Source organism: Trachypithecus francoisi, unplaced genomic scaffold, assembly GCF_009764315.1.
Source record: "Trachypithecus francoisi isolate TF-2019V2 unplaced genomic scaffold, Tfra_2.0 Lachesis_group8, whole genome shotgun sequence".
In the NCBI taxonomy this organism is placed as follows: Eukaryota; Metazoa; Chordata; class Mammalia; order Primates; family Cercopithecidae; genus Trachypithecus; species Trachypithecus francoisi.
In genome coordinates, this window is record NW_022681473.1 from 11,519,142 (window position 1) to 11,539,331 (window position 20,190).

General features: G+C 50.8%; 1 protein-coding gene across 1 annotated transcript; it reads right to left on the bottom strand.

Annotated features, from left to right (window-relative positions):
- Positions 1–6,304: 6,304 nt before the first annotated feature.
- Positions 6,305–10,279, bottom strand: SCGB1A1 (secretoglobin family 1A member 1). The gene is made up of 3 exons (XM_033207907.1): positions 10,173–10,279; positions 6,960–7,147; positions 6,305–6,337 (listed from the first exon to the last, which is right to left on the bottom strand). The coding sequence occupies exons 1-3, from the start codon at positions 10,225–10,227 to the stop codon at positions 6,305–6,307; spliced, it is 276 nt and encodes a 91-aa protein (XP_033063798.1). The 5' UTR covers positions 10,228–10,279.
- Positions 10,280–20,190: the final 9,911 nt, after the last annotated feature.

Genomic DNA, 20,190 nt, shown 5'->3' on the forward strand with positions numbered 1-20,190 from the left:
CTGCAAGTCCCCTGTCTTGATGAATTGCCTCTGTCTAGGCAGCGAGCAAGGTGAACCCACGGGGCAGTTACAGCTGTGGGCACATAACTGCGGGTATTTTAGGAGTTAACTAGACTCTTGTGATAAACTGGGAATCCATTCATCTAATGGGGGAACAAATCTGAGTTCCGAACCCTCGGTTTATCAGTTCCCAATCTGGCAAGCAATTCCCATGCTAGCTTAGCTGAATGTATTTTCAGATTTTATTTTATTTTACTTTTGAGACAGAGTTTTGTTCTTGTTGCCCAGGCTGGAGTGCAATGGTGCGATCTTGGCTTACCGCAAATTCTGCCTTCCAGGTTCAAGCGATTCTCCTGCCTTAGCCTCCCAAGTAGTTGGGATTACAGACATGAGCCTCCATGCCGGGCTAATTTTGTGTTTTTAGTAGAGACGAGGTTTCTCCATGTTGGTCAGGCCCGTCTTGAACTCCCGACCTCAGGTGATCCACCCGCCTCAGCCTCCCAAAGTGCTGAGATTACAGGTGTGAGCCACTGCGCCCAGCCTATTTTCAGATTTTTTTTGCATGTACTATAGCTTTATAATGTTAGTTTGCTCATGGAAATATGTTGGGTGGCTAACTACTGATGATTCATCCTCACATTATCCCCATGTGCCTGTTGGTGTATTCTGAAAGTGGTTGGGAGGAACATCCCCTAATTACATGTTTCTGAATGCATTGTTTGTGTGGCCTCATCATCATCAATAAAGCTTCTCTTTATCGTCTATCTGAAACCATTTTGAGAGGCAGTCACCCCCATGGTGATTACTGCCCACAAATCCCTTGGCATTCGAAAACAGCAGGCCTTGCATCAGCTGCAAACTAGACATAATTTTATCCATATCATCGTGATAAGGCTGATGAAGGCTGGTTTTGCTTCTTCCTGCCTCATGAGTCATTTGCAGATATTTCTGTCAGGCTAACCTCAACTGTCTCGCGTGTACAACTGCAGCTTTCCTACTGATCAATTAGTCCAGGCACATTGACACAAGCCCCTGGATTTTGCAACATGATGGCGGTGTTTGATAATTACCATTCTGCTTTACTTTTCCTCCAGAGTAAGTTTCCTTTGGTTGCAGGTTTCAGGGGCAACAGATACTTTCAAAAAAGTTTTTCACTCAGATTCAGTTTTCTTGACAACATGGTCAAGAAATGTGGTCTTTTCCTCCCATGGGTTCCTCAAAGGTATGAATGCTAAAATTACTATCATACTAAAAATACATTTGTTGGCCGGGTGCGGTGGCTCAAGCCTGTAATCCCAGCACTTTGGGAGGCTGAGACGGGCGGATCACGAGGTCAGGAGATCGAGACCATCCTGGCTAACACGGTGAAACCCCGTCTCTACTAAAAATACAAAAACTAGCCGGGTGAGGTGGCGGGCGCCTGTAGTCCCAGCTACTGGGGAGGCTGAGGCAGGAGAATGGCGTAAACCCGGGAGGCGGAGCTTGCAGTGAGCTGAGATCCGGCCACTGCACTCCAGTCCGGGCGACAGAGCGAGACTCCGCCTCAAAAAAAAAAAAAAAAAATACATTTGTTATTTTTATTTTCTTTTTTGCTTTGATGAGTTTTGTTTATTTTTTGCTTTTGTTTTTTTTTTTTTTTTTTTTTTGAGACAAGGTCTTGCTCCGTCACCCGAGGCTGGAGTGCAGTGCTGAGATCTCAGCTCACTGCAACCTCTGTCTCCTAGGCTCGAGTGATCCTCCCACCTCAACCTCCTGAGTAGCTGGGATTACAGGCATGTGCCACCACACCCATCTAATTTTTGTAGGTTTTTTTTTTTTTTTTGTAGAGGCAGAGGTATCACTATATTGTCCAGACTGGTCTCAACTCCTGGACTCAGGCTATCTGCCAGCCTTAGACTACCAAAATGCTGGGATTACCAGCACTTTGGGAGGCTGAGGAGGATGGATCACCTGAGGTCAGGAGTTTGAGACCAGCCTGGCCAACATGGTGAAACCCTGAAATACAAAAATTAACTGGGCGTGGTGGCAGACACCTGTAATCCCAGCTACTTGGGAGGCTGAGACTGGAGAATTGCTTGAACCCAGGAGGCAGAGGTTGCACTGAGCTGAGATTGCACTGCTGCACTCCAGCCTGGGAAACAAGGAGTGAAACTCCGTCTAAAAAAAAAAAAAATGGCCAGGCACGGTGGCTCATGCCTGTAATCCCAACACTTTGGGAGGCTGAGGTGGGCGGATCACCTGAGGTCAGGAGTTTGAGACCAGCCTGGCCAACATGGTGAAACCCCATCTCTACTAAGAATACAAAAAAAAAAAAAAATTGGCCAGGCGCGGTGGCTCAAGCCTGTAATCCCAGCTACTTGGGAGGCTGAGGCAGGAGAATGGCGGGAACCCGGGAGGCGGAGCTTGCAGTGAGCCGAGATCGCGCCACTGCACTCCAGCCTGGGCGACACAGCGAGACTCCGCTCTCAAAAAAAAAAAAAAAAAAAAAAAAAATTGCTGGGATTACAGGATTACAGGCATGACCCACTGTGCCCAGCCTTGATGAGTTACGTTTTCAATTTTTTCTTCACATAGCTTGTGCCTAATGCCTCCCAAAGGCAGGAATGCTTATAGTCATACATTGGCCTCCCTGTGTTTTGGAGCTTAGCATATTCATAGTGAAAATGGCTGATTGTATAATTATGTATTTATATAAAATGAGGGGGCATACTTTTTCTTTCTCTCCTCCTCCTCCTCCTTCAAATGTAAAAATCATTCTTAGCTTAAGGTTTGTTTAAAAACTGGCCACAGGCTGGGGGCGGTGGCTCACGCCTGTAATCTTAGCACTTTGGGAAGCTGAAGCGGTTGGATCACCTGAGGTCAGGAGTTCAAGACCAGCCTGACCAACATGGTGAAACCCCATCTCTACTAAGAATACAAAAAAAAAAAAATGGCCAGGCACGGTGGCTCATGCCTGTAATCCCAACACTTTGGGAGGCTGAGGTGGGCGGATCACCTGAGGTCAGGAGTTCAAGATCAGCCTGACCAACATGGTGAAAACTGTCTCTACTAAAAATACAAAATTAGCCAGGTGTGGTGGCATGTGCCTGTAATCCCAGCTACTTGGGAGGCTGAGGCAGGAGAATCGCTTGAACCCGGGAGGTGGAGGTTGCAGTGAGCTGAGGTTGTGCCACTGCACTCCACCCTGGGCCACAGAGTGACATTCCATCTCAAAAAAAAAAAAAAAGAAAAAAATTAGGCCATAGCCTGAGCTTGGCCTGCCGGCCATAGTCTGTAGAGCCATGCTATAATACATGAGTAACTGGTGTTAGTAACTACAGTTACATACAGTAACTGGTGTGAGTAACACAGACAGAAAAGAATCCGGTGAACGGTGCCTTCATTTCTCGAATTTCCTGCTTTCTGTCAACATGCATCACACAGATACGTGCTCTTCCTGTGGTTGCAATCAGTTTATCTTTGCATTCTGCTGTTTTAAAATTTAACGCCCATTTCTGTGGATTGGCATAGCTCACATTCTTGTGAATCACCCACAGTGATTCCTGAAGTGTCGTCCCCAGCCTCAAGCCTCTCTGCACTGTAATTGTGCTTCTTATCCTCAGATACCTGCCTTGCTTGGCCCTGGGTAAATGTTTCTCTTGGCTGTGAATAGGCAATTAAAATTCTGAGCCTTTTATGGCTCTGGATGCTTATCCCATGGCACAATACTCATCCAGGCGGATGGCCCACCAACGCAAAGCTATGTGCTTTAGATTAGGATGACCTGGTGAAGGAGAATGTGACGCCTCAGCAGGGAGGGAGTGGGGGAGGAGAGGGAGCTGGGTAGCCCCCATCAAGGCCCCACCCGAAGCAAGGAATCTCTTTTGGAGTTGCCAGTCCCCGGACCTGCTCTGGAATTTTTACAATCAGAGCCCCTCCTTCGTGGCTGACAATGAAGGGCGTGGTGGCTTTCTAGTTTTTGTGCGCGAGTGTGTGTTTGGGGGTATGTGGACTTTGCTCATCACCATCATTTGGATTTTTGGTTCTGGGGATCCCACCACCACCTTCAGGGCAGGGGTTGGGGCACAGGCTCTGGAATCTGGGTTGTGAGGAGTAATTGAGAGATTGCGAAAGCGCCTGCCAGCACCTAAGCAATCAATATGGGTTATTGGGTTGTGGTTTTTGCCTGGGGACTTTAAAAACCGGGCAGGCGGAGGTCAAAGACGGCCCTGCCAGCTCCCTGCGGTCTTCTCCACCTTTGGGGCTGTCTCAGGTTCTAGATTCCACGGGCCTCGCCCTTGAAATCATCTAGGAATGGAATTATTGCTAATCCCAAAAGGGCTGACACACCACTCCCTGGCAGGGTTCAACTGAGTGGCAACATGACTTGTGTGACTGCCCCTGTTTTCCCTCAGAATTCGGATTTTAAAACTTTCGAAATACGAGATTTTTATTATATATATATTTATTATTACGGACCTCTGGGTGCCTCAGCCCTTACAGCGCGTCCGCACCGGGACCCTGTGGAGGACGCTGCCCCCTTGTGGTGGCGGCGCGCCAGGCCTGCCGGACTACGTTGCTCCATGGAGGGGCCCGGACTGGCGAGCTCTATCTCTAACCAGCCGCCTCCTTCCGTGCCCTCTGCCGACGCCCCTCCGATTCCTGCAGCCCCTCTGCAGTCCTCCACCTTTTTCTTTCTTTCCTTTTGAGACAGGGTCTCACCCTTGTCACCCAGGCTGGAGTGCAGTGGCACGATCATAGCTCACTGCAGCCTGGAACTCCTGCGCTCAAGAGATCCCCCTGCCTCAGCCTCCAGAGTAGCCAGGTCTACAGGCATGCATTGCCAGACTCCGCTAATTTATTTTTAGTTTTGTAGAGACGGAGTCTCACTATGTTGCCAGGCTGGTCTTGAACTCCTGGGCTCAAGCCATCCTCCCACCTCTGCCTCCCAAAGTGCTGGGATTACAGGCATGAGCCACCACGCGTAGCCAATCCTCCACTTCTGTTTAGGTGCTGTGGGTAATGTGGCCCAGCAGGGGGCTGGCTGCCATGAAACTGGCTGGGGATTCGGGGATCTTCATATCCACATGGATGCATCGTTAGGATGAGTTCTATTCTTTGCACATTTTGCTATAGAGCAATTTTAAAAACCAATCAGCCACACTTTTTTTTTTTTTGAGATGGAGTTTCACTCTTGTTGTCCAGGCTGGAGTGCAGTGTCACGATCTTGGCTCACTGCAACTTCTGCCTCCCAGGTCAAGTGATTTTCCTGCCTCAGCCACCCGAGTAGCTGGGATTACAGGCACGCCCCACCATGTCTGGCTAATTTTTTGTATATTTAGTAGAGACGGGGTTTCACCATGTTGGCTAGGCCGGTCTCGAACTCCTGACCTCAGCTGATCCACCCGCCTCGGCCTCTCAAAGTCCTGGGATTACAGGCATGAGCCACAATGCCTGGCCATCAGCCACACTTTTTGAGCAGCCAGGGCTGTGTGGCTGGTACAAAGGTCTTAAGGTTTGAAAGGGGCTTGGCTCTTTTTAAAAACTGAGGGCAGGGAAGGTGGGGTGTGTGTGTGGGGACTGAGCAGCATGAGGGAGACATGGGAAGGAGGGGTACAGGAAAGACTGGTGAGGGGCCACCATCGTCAGGATTTAGAATTTTACAATAAGAGCCCTGGAAAACTTTGAAGGATGGGGAGGGGCTTTGCACTTGAGAAGAATTCCTTTGGGTTGTTGGAGAGGGGATTGTGGGGGCCCTGGAGTCTGGCTGGGAGCCAGGGAGGAGGCCCTGGGGGCTGTACAGGCAGGTATGGGGGTGTTGCCTGTGGACTTGGAGTGAAGGATTCCAGAGACCCTGTAGAGGTAGCCTGGGTTGGCTAGAGAAGGAAGGATCGCGGATGTTTCTCAGGCTGGTGCAGCCCAGCGGGGAGAATGGAGCTACAACTCACTGAGATAGGAACAGACTGGGGCAGGGATCACTGGTTCTGTTGGACAAGTGGAGTCTGTGATGTTGAGTAAATGGTCTGATATAAGGGGAGGGGGCTTGAGTTCTGTTGGAGGCAGAAACCTAGAGGAAAGGAGCTTTGGAAGAGCACAGAGATTTCTGCTGGGGTCCAAGGGCAGAGCTTGTCTGCTTTCCTTTTGTCCTGGCTCACCTTACCCAGACAGGGGCAGACCCCCACCATAACAAGGAGACCAAAAAGACACAGGGGGCACAAAAGTGAGATGCTTGTGGTTTACTGAAGGGAGCAAGGCTGGTGGGTGTGGACTCAAAGCACGGCAGCGGCAGGGGCTGGAGCAGTTGGGGATCTTCGGCTTCTAAATCCTAATTACACAGTAAGCTTTTGTCTATTTTTTCCTAAAACAAATAAACAAAGAAAGAAACAAACAGAAAAACCCAACACAACAGTGAATGAATTGCATAGTTAGGCAGAGATGATGAGCCATAGAAACTTTAACATCAACCGAGAGGTGCAGTCAACTCTAGGAGGAACTAAGGTAGTAAGGGCTTGGATTGTTTCTCAAAAGCCTCTTGAAAAATAGTAAGAGGAGGCTGGGTGCGGTGGCTCACGCCTGTAATCCCAGCACTTTGGGAGGCTGAGGCGGGTGGATCACCTGAGGTCAGGAGTTCGAGACCAGCCTGGCAAACATGGTGAAACCCTGTCGCTACAAAAATACAAAAATTAGCTGGGCATGATGGCGGGTGCCTGTAATCCCAGCTACTGGGGAGGCTGAGGCCAGAGAATCGCATGAACCTGGGAGGCAGAGGTTGCAGTGAGCCAAGAGCGTGCCATTGCAACTTAGCCTGGGTGACAGAGCAAGACTGTGTTTCAAAACAGATCACTGTGCTGCCTGTCTGGGGACAGTGGCACTGTGACTCTCCTCTCTGGATTTGAAACAGGTCTGAAAACTGGGGCAACCCTGCAGCCCCATTTGGAGAAGCCACTTCTAACCAGTGTGAAGTGAAGGGCGCTGGTTACCATGAGCTTAACGTTGCTCTCTCTGGCCTTTGCAGGGAGGGTGTCCACTAGCTTCTTCAGCTGAGCCACTGCCTCACTCGTGTCTTGATCGGGGCTGAAAATTCCCATGGCAGCCTCAAAACTGGAGGGTGTGTCCAGGAACAGGGATTCAATGATGCGCAGAAAGGTGGGGCAGATCTTTGCAGAAGCTGCAACACAGAGAAGAGAAGGCATATGTCTCCAGGCCCCTTTCCAAGCTGGCTAGCTCTCTGGCTGGATCTGCGCAGATGCAAACAGCCAGGCCCATCAGCAAGAGATAGCACCCTTTTCATCGATGGGCTAGAGTGTGAGATCTGCTGGTGCTCTAAGACGTTGCCTATTTGGCACTGTGCGAATACTTTGTGGATTATGGCCAGCTTTTTGTGGATTGCCCGAGTCTGCCTTGGATTTCTTGGGTTGAGGTGAGCAGGGTGCCATTTTTCTTTCTGTTAGAGATCAAGGCAGAGTATTGATAATAGAAGCTGCTGGCCTGATTTGTTAATGCCGTGTGGAGGCTGGGAAGAGGCCACTGAGGGTTTTGTTACCCACCGGAAACTTGCCTCTCCTCAGTGGCTAGGGATGCCCTGAGCCATGTTTCACTGGGGGCATGTGACAAATTCAGGCTCTCGCAGGAAGAAGTGATTGTAAGCCAGGTGCGGTGGCTCACGCCTGTAATCCCAGCACTTTGGGAGGCCGAGGCGGGCGGATCACGAGGTCAGGAGTTCGAGACCAGCCTGGCCAACATGGTGAAACCCTGTCTCTACTAAAAATACAAAATACTAACTGGGCATGTGCTGGGTGCAGGAGAATCGCTTGAATGTGGGAGGCAGAAGTTGCAGTGAGCCGAGATCTTGTCACTGCACTCCAGTCTGGGCAACAGAGCGAGACTCTGTCTCAAAAAAAAAAAAAAAAAAGGAAGAAGCGATTGAGATTGTACCAGCCAAACACGGGCCCCCAAACCTGGCGGGGAAGTGTGGCACACTCAGCTCACGGACAGAGCAGCCACTTGTACCACTGCATTGCCTTCAACACAGAGCTTCAAGACTGTGTTTTCTTCTCAGGTCCTTACAACCAGGAACATGGGGGAAAGTCACCATTTTCTACCCCCTGCTTGCCTCCATCTTCCCAGTGAGTCTTAAATCCCTTGTCCTTGAATTCTCTGCCTCCTGTACAAATTTGCCTTCCCTCCTCCGACTCCAGGGCCTCTCTAGAAATGACCACTCCAAGTCAGACCCTCTTCAGAACTCAGGTCCTTGCTTTGTAACTTACTATGTCACCAGGCAAGTCACTCTGTCTTTCTGTAGCTCAGTTTTCTCATTTGTAAAATGGGAACAATATCCCTACTTCATTTTACTTTTTATTTTTTAAATTTTAATTTAATTTTTATTTATTCATTTGTTTTGAGACGGAGTCTCGCTGTGTTGCCCAGGCTGGAGTGCAGTGGTGCCAGCTCGGCTCACTGCAGCCTCTGCCTCCCAGGTTCAAGTGATTCTCCTGCCTCAGCCTCCCAAGTAGCTGGGAGTACAGGTATGCATCACCATGGCTGGCTAATTTTTGTATTTTTAGTAGAGACAGGGTTTCACCATGTTGGCCAGGTTGGTCCTGAACTCCTGACCTCAAGTAAGTCCACTCACCTCGGCCTCCCAAAGTGCTGGGATTACAGGCGTGAGCCACTGTGCCTGGCCCAGTATCCTTACTTCATAGGGTTGTTGTAAGAATGAAAAGAGAGGCCAGGTGTAGTGGCTCACGCCTAATCGCAGCACTTTGGGAGGCCTAGGTGGGCGGATCACGAGGTCAAGAGATCGAGACCCTCCTGGCCAACATGGTGAAACCCTGTCTCTACTAAAAATACAAAAATTAGCTGGGCACAGTGGTGCATGGCTGTAATTCCAGCTACTTGGGAGGCTGAGGCAGGAGAATCGTTTGAGCCTGGGAGGCGGAGGTTACAGTGAGTGAGCTGAGATCGCGCCACTGCACTCCAGCCTGGCAACAGAGCTAGACTCCGTCTCAAAAAAAATAAAGAAAGAAAAGAGATACTATGTGAAAGGGTGACAGTGATTGTCACATTGCGTAAAGTGTTAAATATTGTATGTGTGCGCACACAGACAGACGAATGAAATGCATCTCTGACCCAACCCTTTAACATGTTTCAGTCCTATCTTGCTCAGCCACCCACCTCTGTACACAGACAGCACTGAGATCTTCTAATTAATACACAGTACAGTCCAAAATGATGTCATTTTCTCTGAAAAACAAATAAACCTTTCTGCAAAATAGTTGTTCCTACTGCTTCTTGGTTTGGGTTTTCTAACTCCTCAGTGTCATAAAACTTATCTCCATGGGTGCTGTGAAGCTTTCCAAGTGAATTAATTGGAGTTTATTTATTAAAAAACAACAACAACATTTTCAGATGAGAATGGAAGAAGCTGATGCAGAGTGAAAAACAGAGTTAGATAACTCAGTTCTCCAAAGACGGGGGATCTTGGAGAGAGGTGTGATCCTTCCTTCCTTCCTTTCTCCCCCTCTCTCCCTCTCTCCCTCTCTCTGTCTGCCCCTCTTCCCCCCACAATTCTTTTCCTTTTAATGACAGCAGCAACTACTCAGAGACTCCTAATCCCTTTTGCAGAGGACAGAAATGTTTAGAAAACTCCACTCTGGGTTGGCAGTTCCCCAAAGGGAAGATCTCTTTCTGGAATATTCTTCTGTGCCCAGAATGAGAGACCTTGTCTTGGGTTGGGTTTCTTTTGGGGTCATGAGTCCCTGCAGCTCCCCTTCCAGTGACTTCAGCTGCCAGCATGGAGTGGAGACCCCAGACTTGGAGGCTGCACCAAGGTCTCGGCATGTTGGGGTGTGTCCAGGTCTGGGATGAGGGCCTCATTATTCCTATGCTGGATGCACTCATCTTTATGAGGTGTCCTCCACCCCTCCCTCCAGGCTATTCCATTCCCTGGGATTCTGAGGGTTGCTGGATATGGAAGATGGGACCCTTTTTATGCTTCCTCACAGCCTGGGGCTCTCTCCAAGTTCCCAAGATGAGCTTGCTCACCAGACCCAGTTTTCTGAGACTCAGCATGCCCAGGTCCTCCCAGTGGCTACAGAGCAGACACGGGCAGCTCACCCCTTCTTCTGCACAGAACTGGGTGGTCCTGAGAGTTCCTAAGTCCAGGAGGGAGGGAAGGGACCCTGAGCACTCACCGGAGCTGCAGCAGAGAGCCAGCGTGACCAGGGTGAGGCTGACAGCGAGTTTCATGGTGGAGGCAGGGGATGCTCTGGCCCGTCACTGATTCCGTCTCTGAGACTGGTGGGCTAGTAGGAGACATGCCCAGCAAGGTGCCTTTTATTGCTCCAGGCGGCAGCGCCCAGATGGGGAAGGGTAGGGCAAGGGCTCTATGTAAGATACTACACTATTTGCTTGGGCATTGGCTCAGTGGAATAGGTAAATATTCCCGTTTCTCAACCCAGTTTCTGTCCCCATTGAAACTGAGCTCACACAATGGGCCCCTTGGGGGTGGAGGGCCAAACTCTGCCTGAAGGCAGTGAAGGGAACCCACGTCAGCGGACGTGGAAACCCAGCTGCCTGTGTCACTCACTGAACCTGGGCACTGGGGCAGTCCAGGTCAAGAGAAGCAATTGTGGAGCCCACCTGGAGAAACGGAGGCCCAAGGTCCCTCCCAAGTGGCAGGGACAGGACTAGGACTAGGACTCGGGATCCTGACACTCCACTGGGCTCTTTCATAGGCTCCCCTCTGAGGAGGGCGACTGAACCTTAAGCCAGGAAAGTGACATGGTTCGGAGCATTGCTGTGGTCAGACTTGCGGGGGCCCTGGACTGTTGCACAAAAGGGACCCTTCCAGAATTCCCATCAGAAACCCGAGCCCTGCCACAGGCTGGGTCTGTTCCCACCCAGAAGTGCTCTCAAGTCCTGTGCTCCTGATGGCCCAATTGGCAGGACCTTCCGTCCTTATCTCACTTGACCTCCCAACGGCCTTGACACCTGAGACCGCTTCCTTCTCGAACCATTCTCTCTCCTGCGCTCCCACGCCTCAGTTCTTTCCTGTTTTCCTTCTCTGGCTATTCCTTCTTGTTCTCTTTAGATGTTTATGCTTTACTGTTCTTGAGTGTTGATGGTTCCCAGGCTTTGGCCTTCTCCCCTTTCTTGCCTCCAGTTGCCATTCCCTGGTTCTTCTCCAAAGCCCCGGCCTCATAGCACCTAGCCTGGCCTGGTCAAAATCCCCTGACTCGACCTCCCTGCCTCCCAGCTTGCTTTCCTCAGCCATCCTCTGAAAGGCCATCAGAATGATCTTCCTAAAGCCCATTGGTCATGTCCTTCTTCTTGAAACCCTTAGACCCTTCCTTTTGCCTATAGAATAAAATTCAAGTGCAATTTACAAGACCCTTGCCCACTGGCCTTTGCCTACCATTTGAACTTCACTTCTCTCCCCGACACAGCGACTTAGCCCTCTCTTACTATTTGTGGATTCGAGAATGTTCCATGTTTTTTCATGTCTTTCTACCTATGCACAAGCTAAGCCTCATGCCTGAATACACATTTCCTGCCTTGTCCACTTCTCCAAATTCTATTTGTACTTCAAGACTCAATCGAATGTCGATCCACTCATTCATCCAATAAATGCTGACCACCTATGATGTGCCAGACGTGGTGCTAGGAGTTGGGAACTGGGGTCGATAGACATGGAGAAGCATTGCATGCCACTTCAAGAACTCCTCAAAAATAAATAAATAAGTAAATAAATAAATAAATAATAAACAAATAAAAGGCCGGACACTGTAGCTCATGCCTGTAATCCCAGGACTTTGGGAGGCTGAAGCGAGTGGATCATCTAAGGTCTGGAGTTTGAGACCAGCCTGGCCAACATGACAAAACCCTAAAACTACAAAAATTAGCTGGGCGTGATGGTGGGTGCCTATAATCCCAGCTACTCGGGAGGCTGAGGCAGGAGAATTGCTTGAACCTGGGAGTCAGAGATTGTGATGAGCTGAGATCGCGCCATTGCACTCTGGCCTGGGCAACAAGAACAAAACTCCGTGTCAGAAAAAAGAAAAAAAAAAAAGTATCCCGTTGTGCCTGAGGGTTTCGAAGGGGTTGCTGTGCCTGCATAGGGGGCATTCAGGGGCCAGAGCACACAAGGCCTCGTTCTAAGGCCTTTACACTCAGAGTGGGAAGCTCTTGAAGGTTTTAATCAGGGAGTGACATGGTCTGATATCCCTCTCCTGATGAACTGACCCTGACTTGGGCAGCTGGGGGAATGGGGTGTTATTTCTTGACATAGAGAAGACTTGGGAAAAATAAGGTTGGGGGTGAAAATAGGGAGTGAAGCCTTCCCCAACAGGTGGTTCTGATGAGTGGCAGGTGTCCCTATGGGCCTCTCTTCCCCCTCTGCTTACAGGGCTCATTATACAATATTTTAACTTTGCAATTGTTTATTTTCTTGTATGACTCCTTTGCTTGACTGACTTCCTTTAGGGCTGAGGCTGCTGTAAGTCAAGGTACGCAACGCTTGCTAAACAGGAATCCCTGGAATTAATCCATGCATGAGGCCTTTGTGCCATGGGACAGCTGAAGGCCATGGTGACCCCTGAACCGTCCCACTCAGAGACGCCTTAACTCTGGTAAGAGCACACATTCTAAACTAGCAACCTACAAAGACTTGTCAAGTACGTTATGGTGTGTCCTCACAATGAAACGCTGTGTGGCTGAAAACAGAGAAAGAAGATCTTCTGAACTGATGGTGAAATGATGTCTAAGGCAGACTGCAAAGGGGAAAAACAAGGCATGAACAGAGTAAAAAAGAACAAAGACAAGGCTGGGCATGGTGGCTCACGCCTGTAATCCCAGCACTTTGGGAGGCTGAGGTGGGCGGATCATGAGGTCGATTGAGACCATCCTGGCCAACATAGTGAAACCCTGTCTCTACTAAAAAATTACAAAAAAACCCCCCAAAAATTAGGCGGGTGTGGTGGCACGTGCCTGTGGTCCCAGCTACTCGGGAGGCTGAGGCACAAGAATCACTTGAACCCAGGAGGCGGAGGTGGCAGTGAGCAGATCGCGCCACTGCACTCCAACCTGGTGACAGAGCAAGACTCTGTCTCAAAAAAAAAAAAAAAAAAAGAATCCATATATGCATTTGCTTGTATTTGCATAAAGTATCTCAGAAGTGCCTTCTTTCTTTTAGGTTTTCTTCTGTGTCCTACCATCTGGACTCTTGAATCTAGCCTATCTTGAGGACTTCAGGGTCTGCATCCCTCCCCTCTTGGGGACTGTTGAACAGTGTACCTGCCTGCAATCCCAGCACTCTGGGAGGCCGAGGAGGGCAGATCACCTGAGGTTGGGAGTTCGAGATCAGCCTGGCCAACATGGCGAAAACCCCTCTCTACTAAAAATACAAAAATTAGCTGGGTGTGGTGGCAGACACTTGTAATCCCAGCTATTCAGGAGGCTGAGGCAGGAGAATTGCTTGAGCCGGGGAGGTGGAGGTTGTAGTGAGCCAAGATTGTGCCATTGCACTCCAGCCTGGATGACAAGAGAGAAAATAAATGATTTCCATCTCGAAAATAAATAAATAAATAAAAGGTGTGGCCGATGGAGCTGAAATGGGCAAGGAAGGTGAGCTGGACCACTGTGTACACCTAAAGCCCATCCAATGCCGCCACTAGTGGATCCCTCTGTGGGCAGTGGCTGGTCTGGCTGGGGCAGCAGTGATGGCCACAGGGGTCTTAGGCAGGAGTCACATCACCCATAACCTCACACTCTGTTCTCTACTTTCCACCTTCATGGTGCAAGGTCCTGGGGACAGGATAGCTGGCTCCTGGGTCTTTGAGGAGCTTCACAGCTAGAAGGAGAGACAGAGATGGGTGTAACTGGTGGGAATGCTCTGTGGGGAGATAGAGGAAGTCAGAGAAGGAAGTGGTGCTCCGGGAGTTGAAAGAGGGCTGCCCCCAGGCCGGGCACGGGGTCTCACGCCTGTAATCCCAGCACTTTGGGAGGCCAAGGCGGGCGGATCACTTGAGGTCGGGGGTTGGAGACCAGCCTGACCAACATGGAGAAACCCCGTCGCTACTAAAAATACAAAATTAGCTGGGCCTGGGGTGGCACATGCCTGTAATCCCAGCTACTCGGGAAGCTGAGGCAGGAGAATCACTTGAACCTGGGAGGTGGAGGTTGCAGTGAGCCGAGATCGTGCCACTGCATGCCAGCCTGGGCAACAAGAGCGAAACTCCATCTCAAAAAACAAACAAACAAACAAAAAGAAAGCGGCTACCCCAAGAAAGGTAGCTGGGCAGAGGAGAGAAGGCACGTGGATGGCTGGCATTTGAGCTGGCCTCTGGTGGATGGGTGATGCCGGTGGTTGGGGTGAAGTGGGGGATGTGCCGGGAGGAGGAAGCCACAGGAAGGGGGGCCCAGGCTCAGGAGGGGACCTGGCCATGGTCCGACTTGCATGGGACAGATGAGTGCACAAGTACAGTGGGAGTCTGGGGTACCGGGGGAGTGGCCTTTCAGGTGCGGGGCTGGTGGTTTGCTCTGATTCTGGAAGGTACCTTGACTGCCACCACCAAGTGTCCCAGATAGGCTCTGCCATCTGGCCCTTGGGAGAGTCCTGCTTGGTGGTGGTGGGGGTTTTTGTCCCCTGCCTCAGGAGCCTGCAAAGCCCCTGCTTCTCTGACCCTCTACTTGAGATAGTGAAGTAAAAAGTGTGTTAGTCAAGGCCTGGAACTCAGAGCCTTTTTTTTTTTTTTTTTTCTGGAGACGGAGTTTCGCTCTTGTTGCCCAGGCTGGAGTGCAACCGCACAATCTCGGCGGCTCACTGCAACCTCTGCTTCCTGGGTTCAGACAATTCTCCTGCCTCAGCCTCCCAAATAGCTGGGATTACAGGCGTGCGCCATCATGCCCAGTTAATTTTTGTGCTATTAATAGAGATGGGGTTTCACCACGTTGGCCAGGCTGGTCTCAAACTTCTGACCTCAGGTGATCCTCCTGCCTTGGCCTCCCCAAGTGCTGGGATTATAGGCACCTGGCCAGAACTCAGAACTTCTTAAAGTTCTTGGCCTCCCCAAGTGCTGGGATTATAGGCATGAGCCTCTACACCTGGCCAGAACTCAGAACTTCTTAAGTTCTTGGCCTCCCCAAGTGCTGGGATTATAGGCATGAGCCTCTACACCTGGCCAGAACTCAGAACTTCTTAAAGTTCTTGGCCTCCCCAAGTGCTGGGATTATAGGCTGAGCCTCTACACCTGGCCAGAACTCAGAACTTCTTAAAGTTCTTGGCCTCCCCAAGTGCTGGGATTATAGGCTGAGCCTCTACACCTGGCCAGAACTCAGAACTTCTTAAAGTTCTTGGCCTCCCCAAGTGCTGGGATTATAGGCTGAGCCTCTACACCTGGCCAGAACTCAGAACTTCTTAAACTCTAACACCTGCTCCTCAAATCCTTCAACTCTATACACTGTGAGTTCCAGGCCAGAACCCTCAAGCCTGACTTAGCATGTGGAGACGGCTGGGACCTGCTGTTTCTGGCCGCATGTGGTGAGTTACCTTCCTGGTTACTGTGCAAAGACAAACTGTTCCGAGGGAAGACAAGTCATGTGGCTATTAGCACCATGAGGATGGCGGTGAATCAGAACAGCTCCTGCCAAATCTTGCCACCCAAACCCTGTGTTGGCTGTGCCTAGCTCTGGGGAAGCCCTGGTCCTTGGGTGGCTGAACCTTCCAGCTGGGGCAGTGACTGGGGAGCCTGCTCCGAGCTCACCCCTTGCCCAGGCTCCAGCTGGGATGACGTGAGCACCTTGGGCCTGGCTCTGGCCTTTGAGAATGGAGCAGGGGAAAGTGCCTCTCCAGAGCCAGAGGGCGGGAGGGTGCTAAGGGGCCTGGAAGCCTCTCCTGGGTATTTGCACTACAAGGCCCTGGATCTGCTGCCCCTCCTCCATGTATGGGGTATCTTGGGTGCACGTGTGGGTGCCAGGTTGCTCAGCCACGTTCAGGGCTCCTCGGGGAGCCCTGCCCATGTCCCCATCTAGAGGTCTGGTGGCAATGGCCGCTGGGAGGGGTTGGGCCAGCAGCAGCCCCAGACCATACTGCCGGGAGGCATTGGCTGAGCTAGGTGCTTGCCCCCGGGTTCAGTGCTCGGTGTATTGTAATGAGCAGGAAGCTGGGGTGCAGTGTGCTGGCAGCTGGCTGGCTGCAAGTCCCAGCGTGGCCCAGAAAACAGGTTGGTGGCCTGGGCAGGCTGTTCTGAGCCTATCCATCCGGCTGGGCTGCTGGGGGAGGACTAGTTGGGCCTTGGGCTTGGGTCAGCTCCTGGGGTAAGCTGTGGAGGTCAGCCTCCTCCCTCCACCCTGAGCATCCGGCTCTTCTAGTGCTCAGGAAAGAACTCTTGAGCAGAGCAGGTTTTCCCTTAGGCGTTTGGTTCATTCTCTTCAGCCTTGGCAGCTCCTGGGGCTGAGCCCCGCATTGATTGACCCAGGGACCTCCTAGGAGGAGGAGTCTGGCAACCTCTGGATATTCCAGCCTTTCTTTCTCTCTTTCTCTCTCTTTCTCTCTCTCTCTCTCTTTTTTTTTTTTTTTTTTTCTGAGACAGAGTCTCGCTGTGTTGTCCAGGCTGCAGTGCAGTGACGCTATCTCGGCTCACTGCAAGCTCCGCTTCCCGGGTTCCCACCATTCTCCTGCCTCAGCCTCCTGAGTAGCTGGGACTACAGGCGCCCGCAACCGCGCCCAGCTAGTTTTTTGTATTTTTAGTAGAGATGTGGTTTCACCGTGTTAGCCAGGATGGTCTCTATCTCCCTACCTCGTATCCACCCGCCTTGGCCTCCCAAAGTGCTGGGATTACAGGCGTGAGCCACTGCGCCCCACCAACGTTCCAGCCTTTCTGTCCACCAGTCACAATGCCTAGGGCCTGTGAGCCTTTGGAGGGCCTCCAAAATGGTCATGTGTCTGCTGGCTCCAAAATACAAAAAGAAAATCTCAAAATTGTAATTAGTAGATATCGATCACATAATTCCAACGAGTAAATTGCATTTTAGCTCCACTATTATGTAGTTGTATGCAAATGTAATAAAGTTTAAATCGTACGTACCAAATGCATAATTCGTTTTTAGGGCGAAATTGTTATTATTAGTTTTTTAGACAGAGTCTTGCTCTGTTGCCCAGGCTGGAGTGCAGTGGCATGATCTCGGCTCACTGCAACCTCTGCCTCCCAGGTTCAAGCGATTCTCGTGCCTCAGCCCCCTGAGTAGCTGGGACTATAGGCATGCACCACCATACCTGGCTAATTTTTTGTATGTTTAGTAGAGATGGGGTTTTACTATGTTGGCCAGGCTGGTCTTGAATTCCTGACCTCAAGTGATTTGCCTGCTTCGGCCTTCCAAAGTGCTGGGATTACAGGTGTGAACCACTGTGCCCAGTCTATTATTATTTTTTGAGACAAGATCTTGTTCTGTCACCTAGGCTGGAGTGCAGTGGCATGATCACAGCTCACTGTAGTCTCAAACTTCTGGGCTCAAGGGATCCTCCTGCTTCAATCTCTTGGGTAGCTGGGACTGCAGGTGTGTGCCACCACATCCGGCTACGTTTCTTTTTCTTTTTTTTGAGATGGAGTTTCACTCTTGTCATCTAGGCTGGAGTGCAGTGGCGCGATCTCGGCTTACTGCAACCTCTGCCTCCCAGGTTCAAGTGATTCTCCTGCCTCACCCTCCCAAGTAGCTGAGACTACAGGCAGGTGCTGCCATGCTTGGCTAATTTTTTGTATTTTTAGTAGAGATGGAGTTTCACCATGTCGGCCAGGCTGGTCTTGAACTCCTGACCTCAGGTGATCCACTCACCTTAGCCTCCCAAAATGCTGGGATTACAGGCGTGAGCCACCGTACCTGGCTACCTTTGATTTTTTTCATGCTGTGGGATGTCCCTTTCCATGGATGTAATATCATCTTTGCAGGTATATAATATAATATTTAATTTTCTAGTGCCTTATTGATGGATGTTTGCTTTTTTAAATTTTTTTCATTTTTCTGCTGTCACAAACCACACAGCAACGTGTGTGCCTCCTCCCGCCCTGGGGACTCTTTCTGTGGGAGAGGTGCCTAGATTTAGAGGAACGACCACTCTCCATTTGTAATGACTCTCCCTAGCCTGGAAGTCCTTCAGCTCCCACTCCAGAGTGGTTGGTGGTGGTAATACGCCAGGCCTGGGGAAGCAGGAGTGGGAAGGTGTGAGAGGTGGGGGAGTGTGGTTGTCAACTGTTCCGATTTTCCACCGGGATCTTGGTCACTTTCCCAGTTGTCACTCGGCCCACAAGCTAGGATGTGAGCAGCATATTGAGAATGGGCAGAGATGTTCACGTCTGCTCAGCATATGGATGTCCTTCTGGGCTGCGAAGTGGCATCCTGTGGGCAACTCCCACCCCCTGACAACCAGTTGCGAGCTGTGCCCAGGCACAGAGGGACCTGGCTTTCCCTGTTTCTGCAGATGGAGCCCAGGGTTTCAGGGAGGGAGGGGGCAGGTTGGGACCTGTTGGGGATCTGGGCACTTTCTCATGCTCCTTGAGCTTCAAGTCATAGAAGGAGTGGGGTGGGAGCTGAGAAGGTACCTTCCCAAGGCCACCGGCAGAACCAGCAGGCCCTTTGCTCTGGGATGAACTCCCTCTGAGGGGTGGGGACAGTAAAGCGGACAGAAGTCCCTGTTCTGCAGGATGGAAACTGGCTCCCCTCCATTGTACAGGCCGACTCTGGGGATTTGGGCAGCAGATTTGGGGTTGACAGCAGAATGACATGATCACTGGTTGACCTTGGCCGGGATGCCAGCTCACTTTCTCGCTTGCTTCTGCAGGTTCTTTGTTCTGAGGGTGAGTCACCCAGGTCCTGCCCTCTGTGCCTGTCTGCCCTCTCCCACTCTCCCTGCCCTGAGCTTGTTCCCACTTGTAGATTTGGCAGGTCACTGCCAAGGCCCCTCTGCCCCCAACGTGGCCAGTGCCCTAAGGGTGGGTTGTACAGAGAGGAGCTGGTGTGGTCAGTAGACTTGAATCAGGGACAGCTCGGCTGTTGAAGGCTGAGGGGACCTTGCAGGGCCTTGTGCACACAGGGAGGGGGTAGAGAAGGCAACCAGGGGCTCCTTCAGGCCTTAATGGTCTGCGGCCCAGTGATGCTGTGCCCAGGGGAGCCTGGCGAGGCCCTGGTCTGCTCCCCCGGCCAATGGCCTGAGGCTGTTCCATCTGGGCACCCTGTCACTTTTCATCCATCAGGGAGTGCCAGGTGACTCAGGGTCTCAAATGCAGGTGTTCACACAAGGTGAAATAGAACTTCCCTTTATCCCTGTGCTTCTTTTTATTTTTATAACAAATATACAGTTATATTTTATTTTTATATGTATGTATTTTACGTATATGTTACATCTACTACATGACAGAAAATATTTATGGTCGGGCGCGGTGGCTCATGCCTGTAGTGCCAGCACTTTGGGAGGCTGAGGCGGGCAGATCACCTGAGGTCGGGAGTTGGAGACCAGCATGACCAACATGTAGAAACCCCGTGTCTACTAAATACAAAATTAGCTGGGTGTGGTGGCGCATGCCTGTAATCCCAGCTACTCAGGAGGCTGAGGCAGGAGAATCACTTGAACTGGGGAGGCGGAGGTTGTGGTGAGCCGAGATCGCGCCATTGCCCTCCAGCCTGGGCAATAAGAGATAAACTCTGTCTCAAAAAAAAAAAAAAGAAAAGAAAAAATATTTATAATGTAACTAATATAACTAAAATAAAATGTAATTTCAATCTCAAGCCTTCATTCTGCTAAGGGGACAGGAGCTTAATCTTGGTCATCTTGGGGTCTCCCTCCCTGGGGCTGTGCCTGACTTCCAGGGGGCTCGGTGTCGGCAGAATTTCTGGTGCTTGAGGTCACCTGTCAGCCTGTCTCTTGTCACTGGCTATCTGCCGTGCAGTCTGCTCCTGTGTGTCCTTGGCACTGTTCGCATGTCTCCAGCTCACTGGCTTTCTCTGCCACCTTAGAGCCACTCCTGGGTGCACAGGAGTCTTACTGCTCCCACTCTGTGCTGGGGCCTGGGAAGACTGCTGTGGCCCGCCTGCCTCCGTGTAGCACACACACCCATTTCTTCTTCTTCTTCCTCTTCTTTTTTTTTTTTTTGAGATGGGGACTCACTCTGTCACCTAGGCTGGAGTGCAGTGGTGCCATCTCGGCTCACCACAACCTCCGCC

Bases quoted from the DNA above. Each gene is read 5' to 3' on its own strand.
- SCGB1A1 (XM_033207907.1), bottom strand. From the start codon at position 10,227: ATGAAACTCGCTGTCAGCCTCACCCTGGTCACGCTGGCTCTCTGCTGC. The intron at 7,148-10,172 runs GTGAGTGCTCAG...TCTGTGTTGCAG, and splicing joins GGCTCTCTGCTGCAGCTCCG to CTTCTGCAAAGATCTGCCCC. The intron at 6,338-6,959 runs GTAACCAGCGCC...TATTTGTTTTAG, and splicing joins AGAGCAACGTTAAGCTCATG to GAAAAAATAGACAAAAGCTT.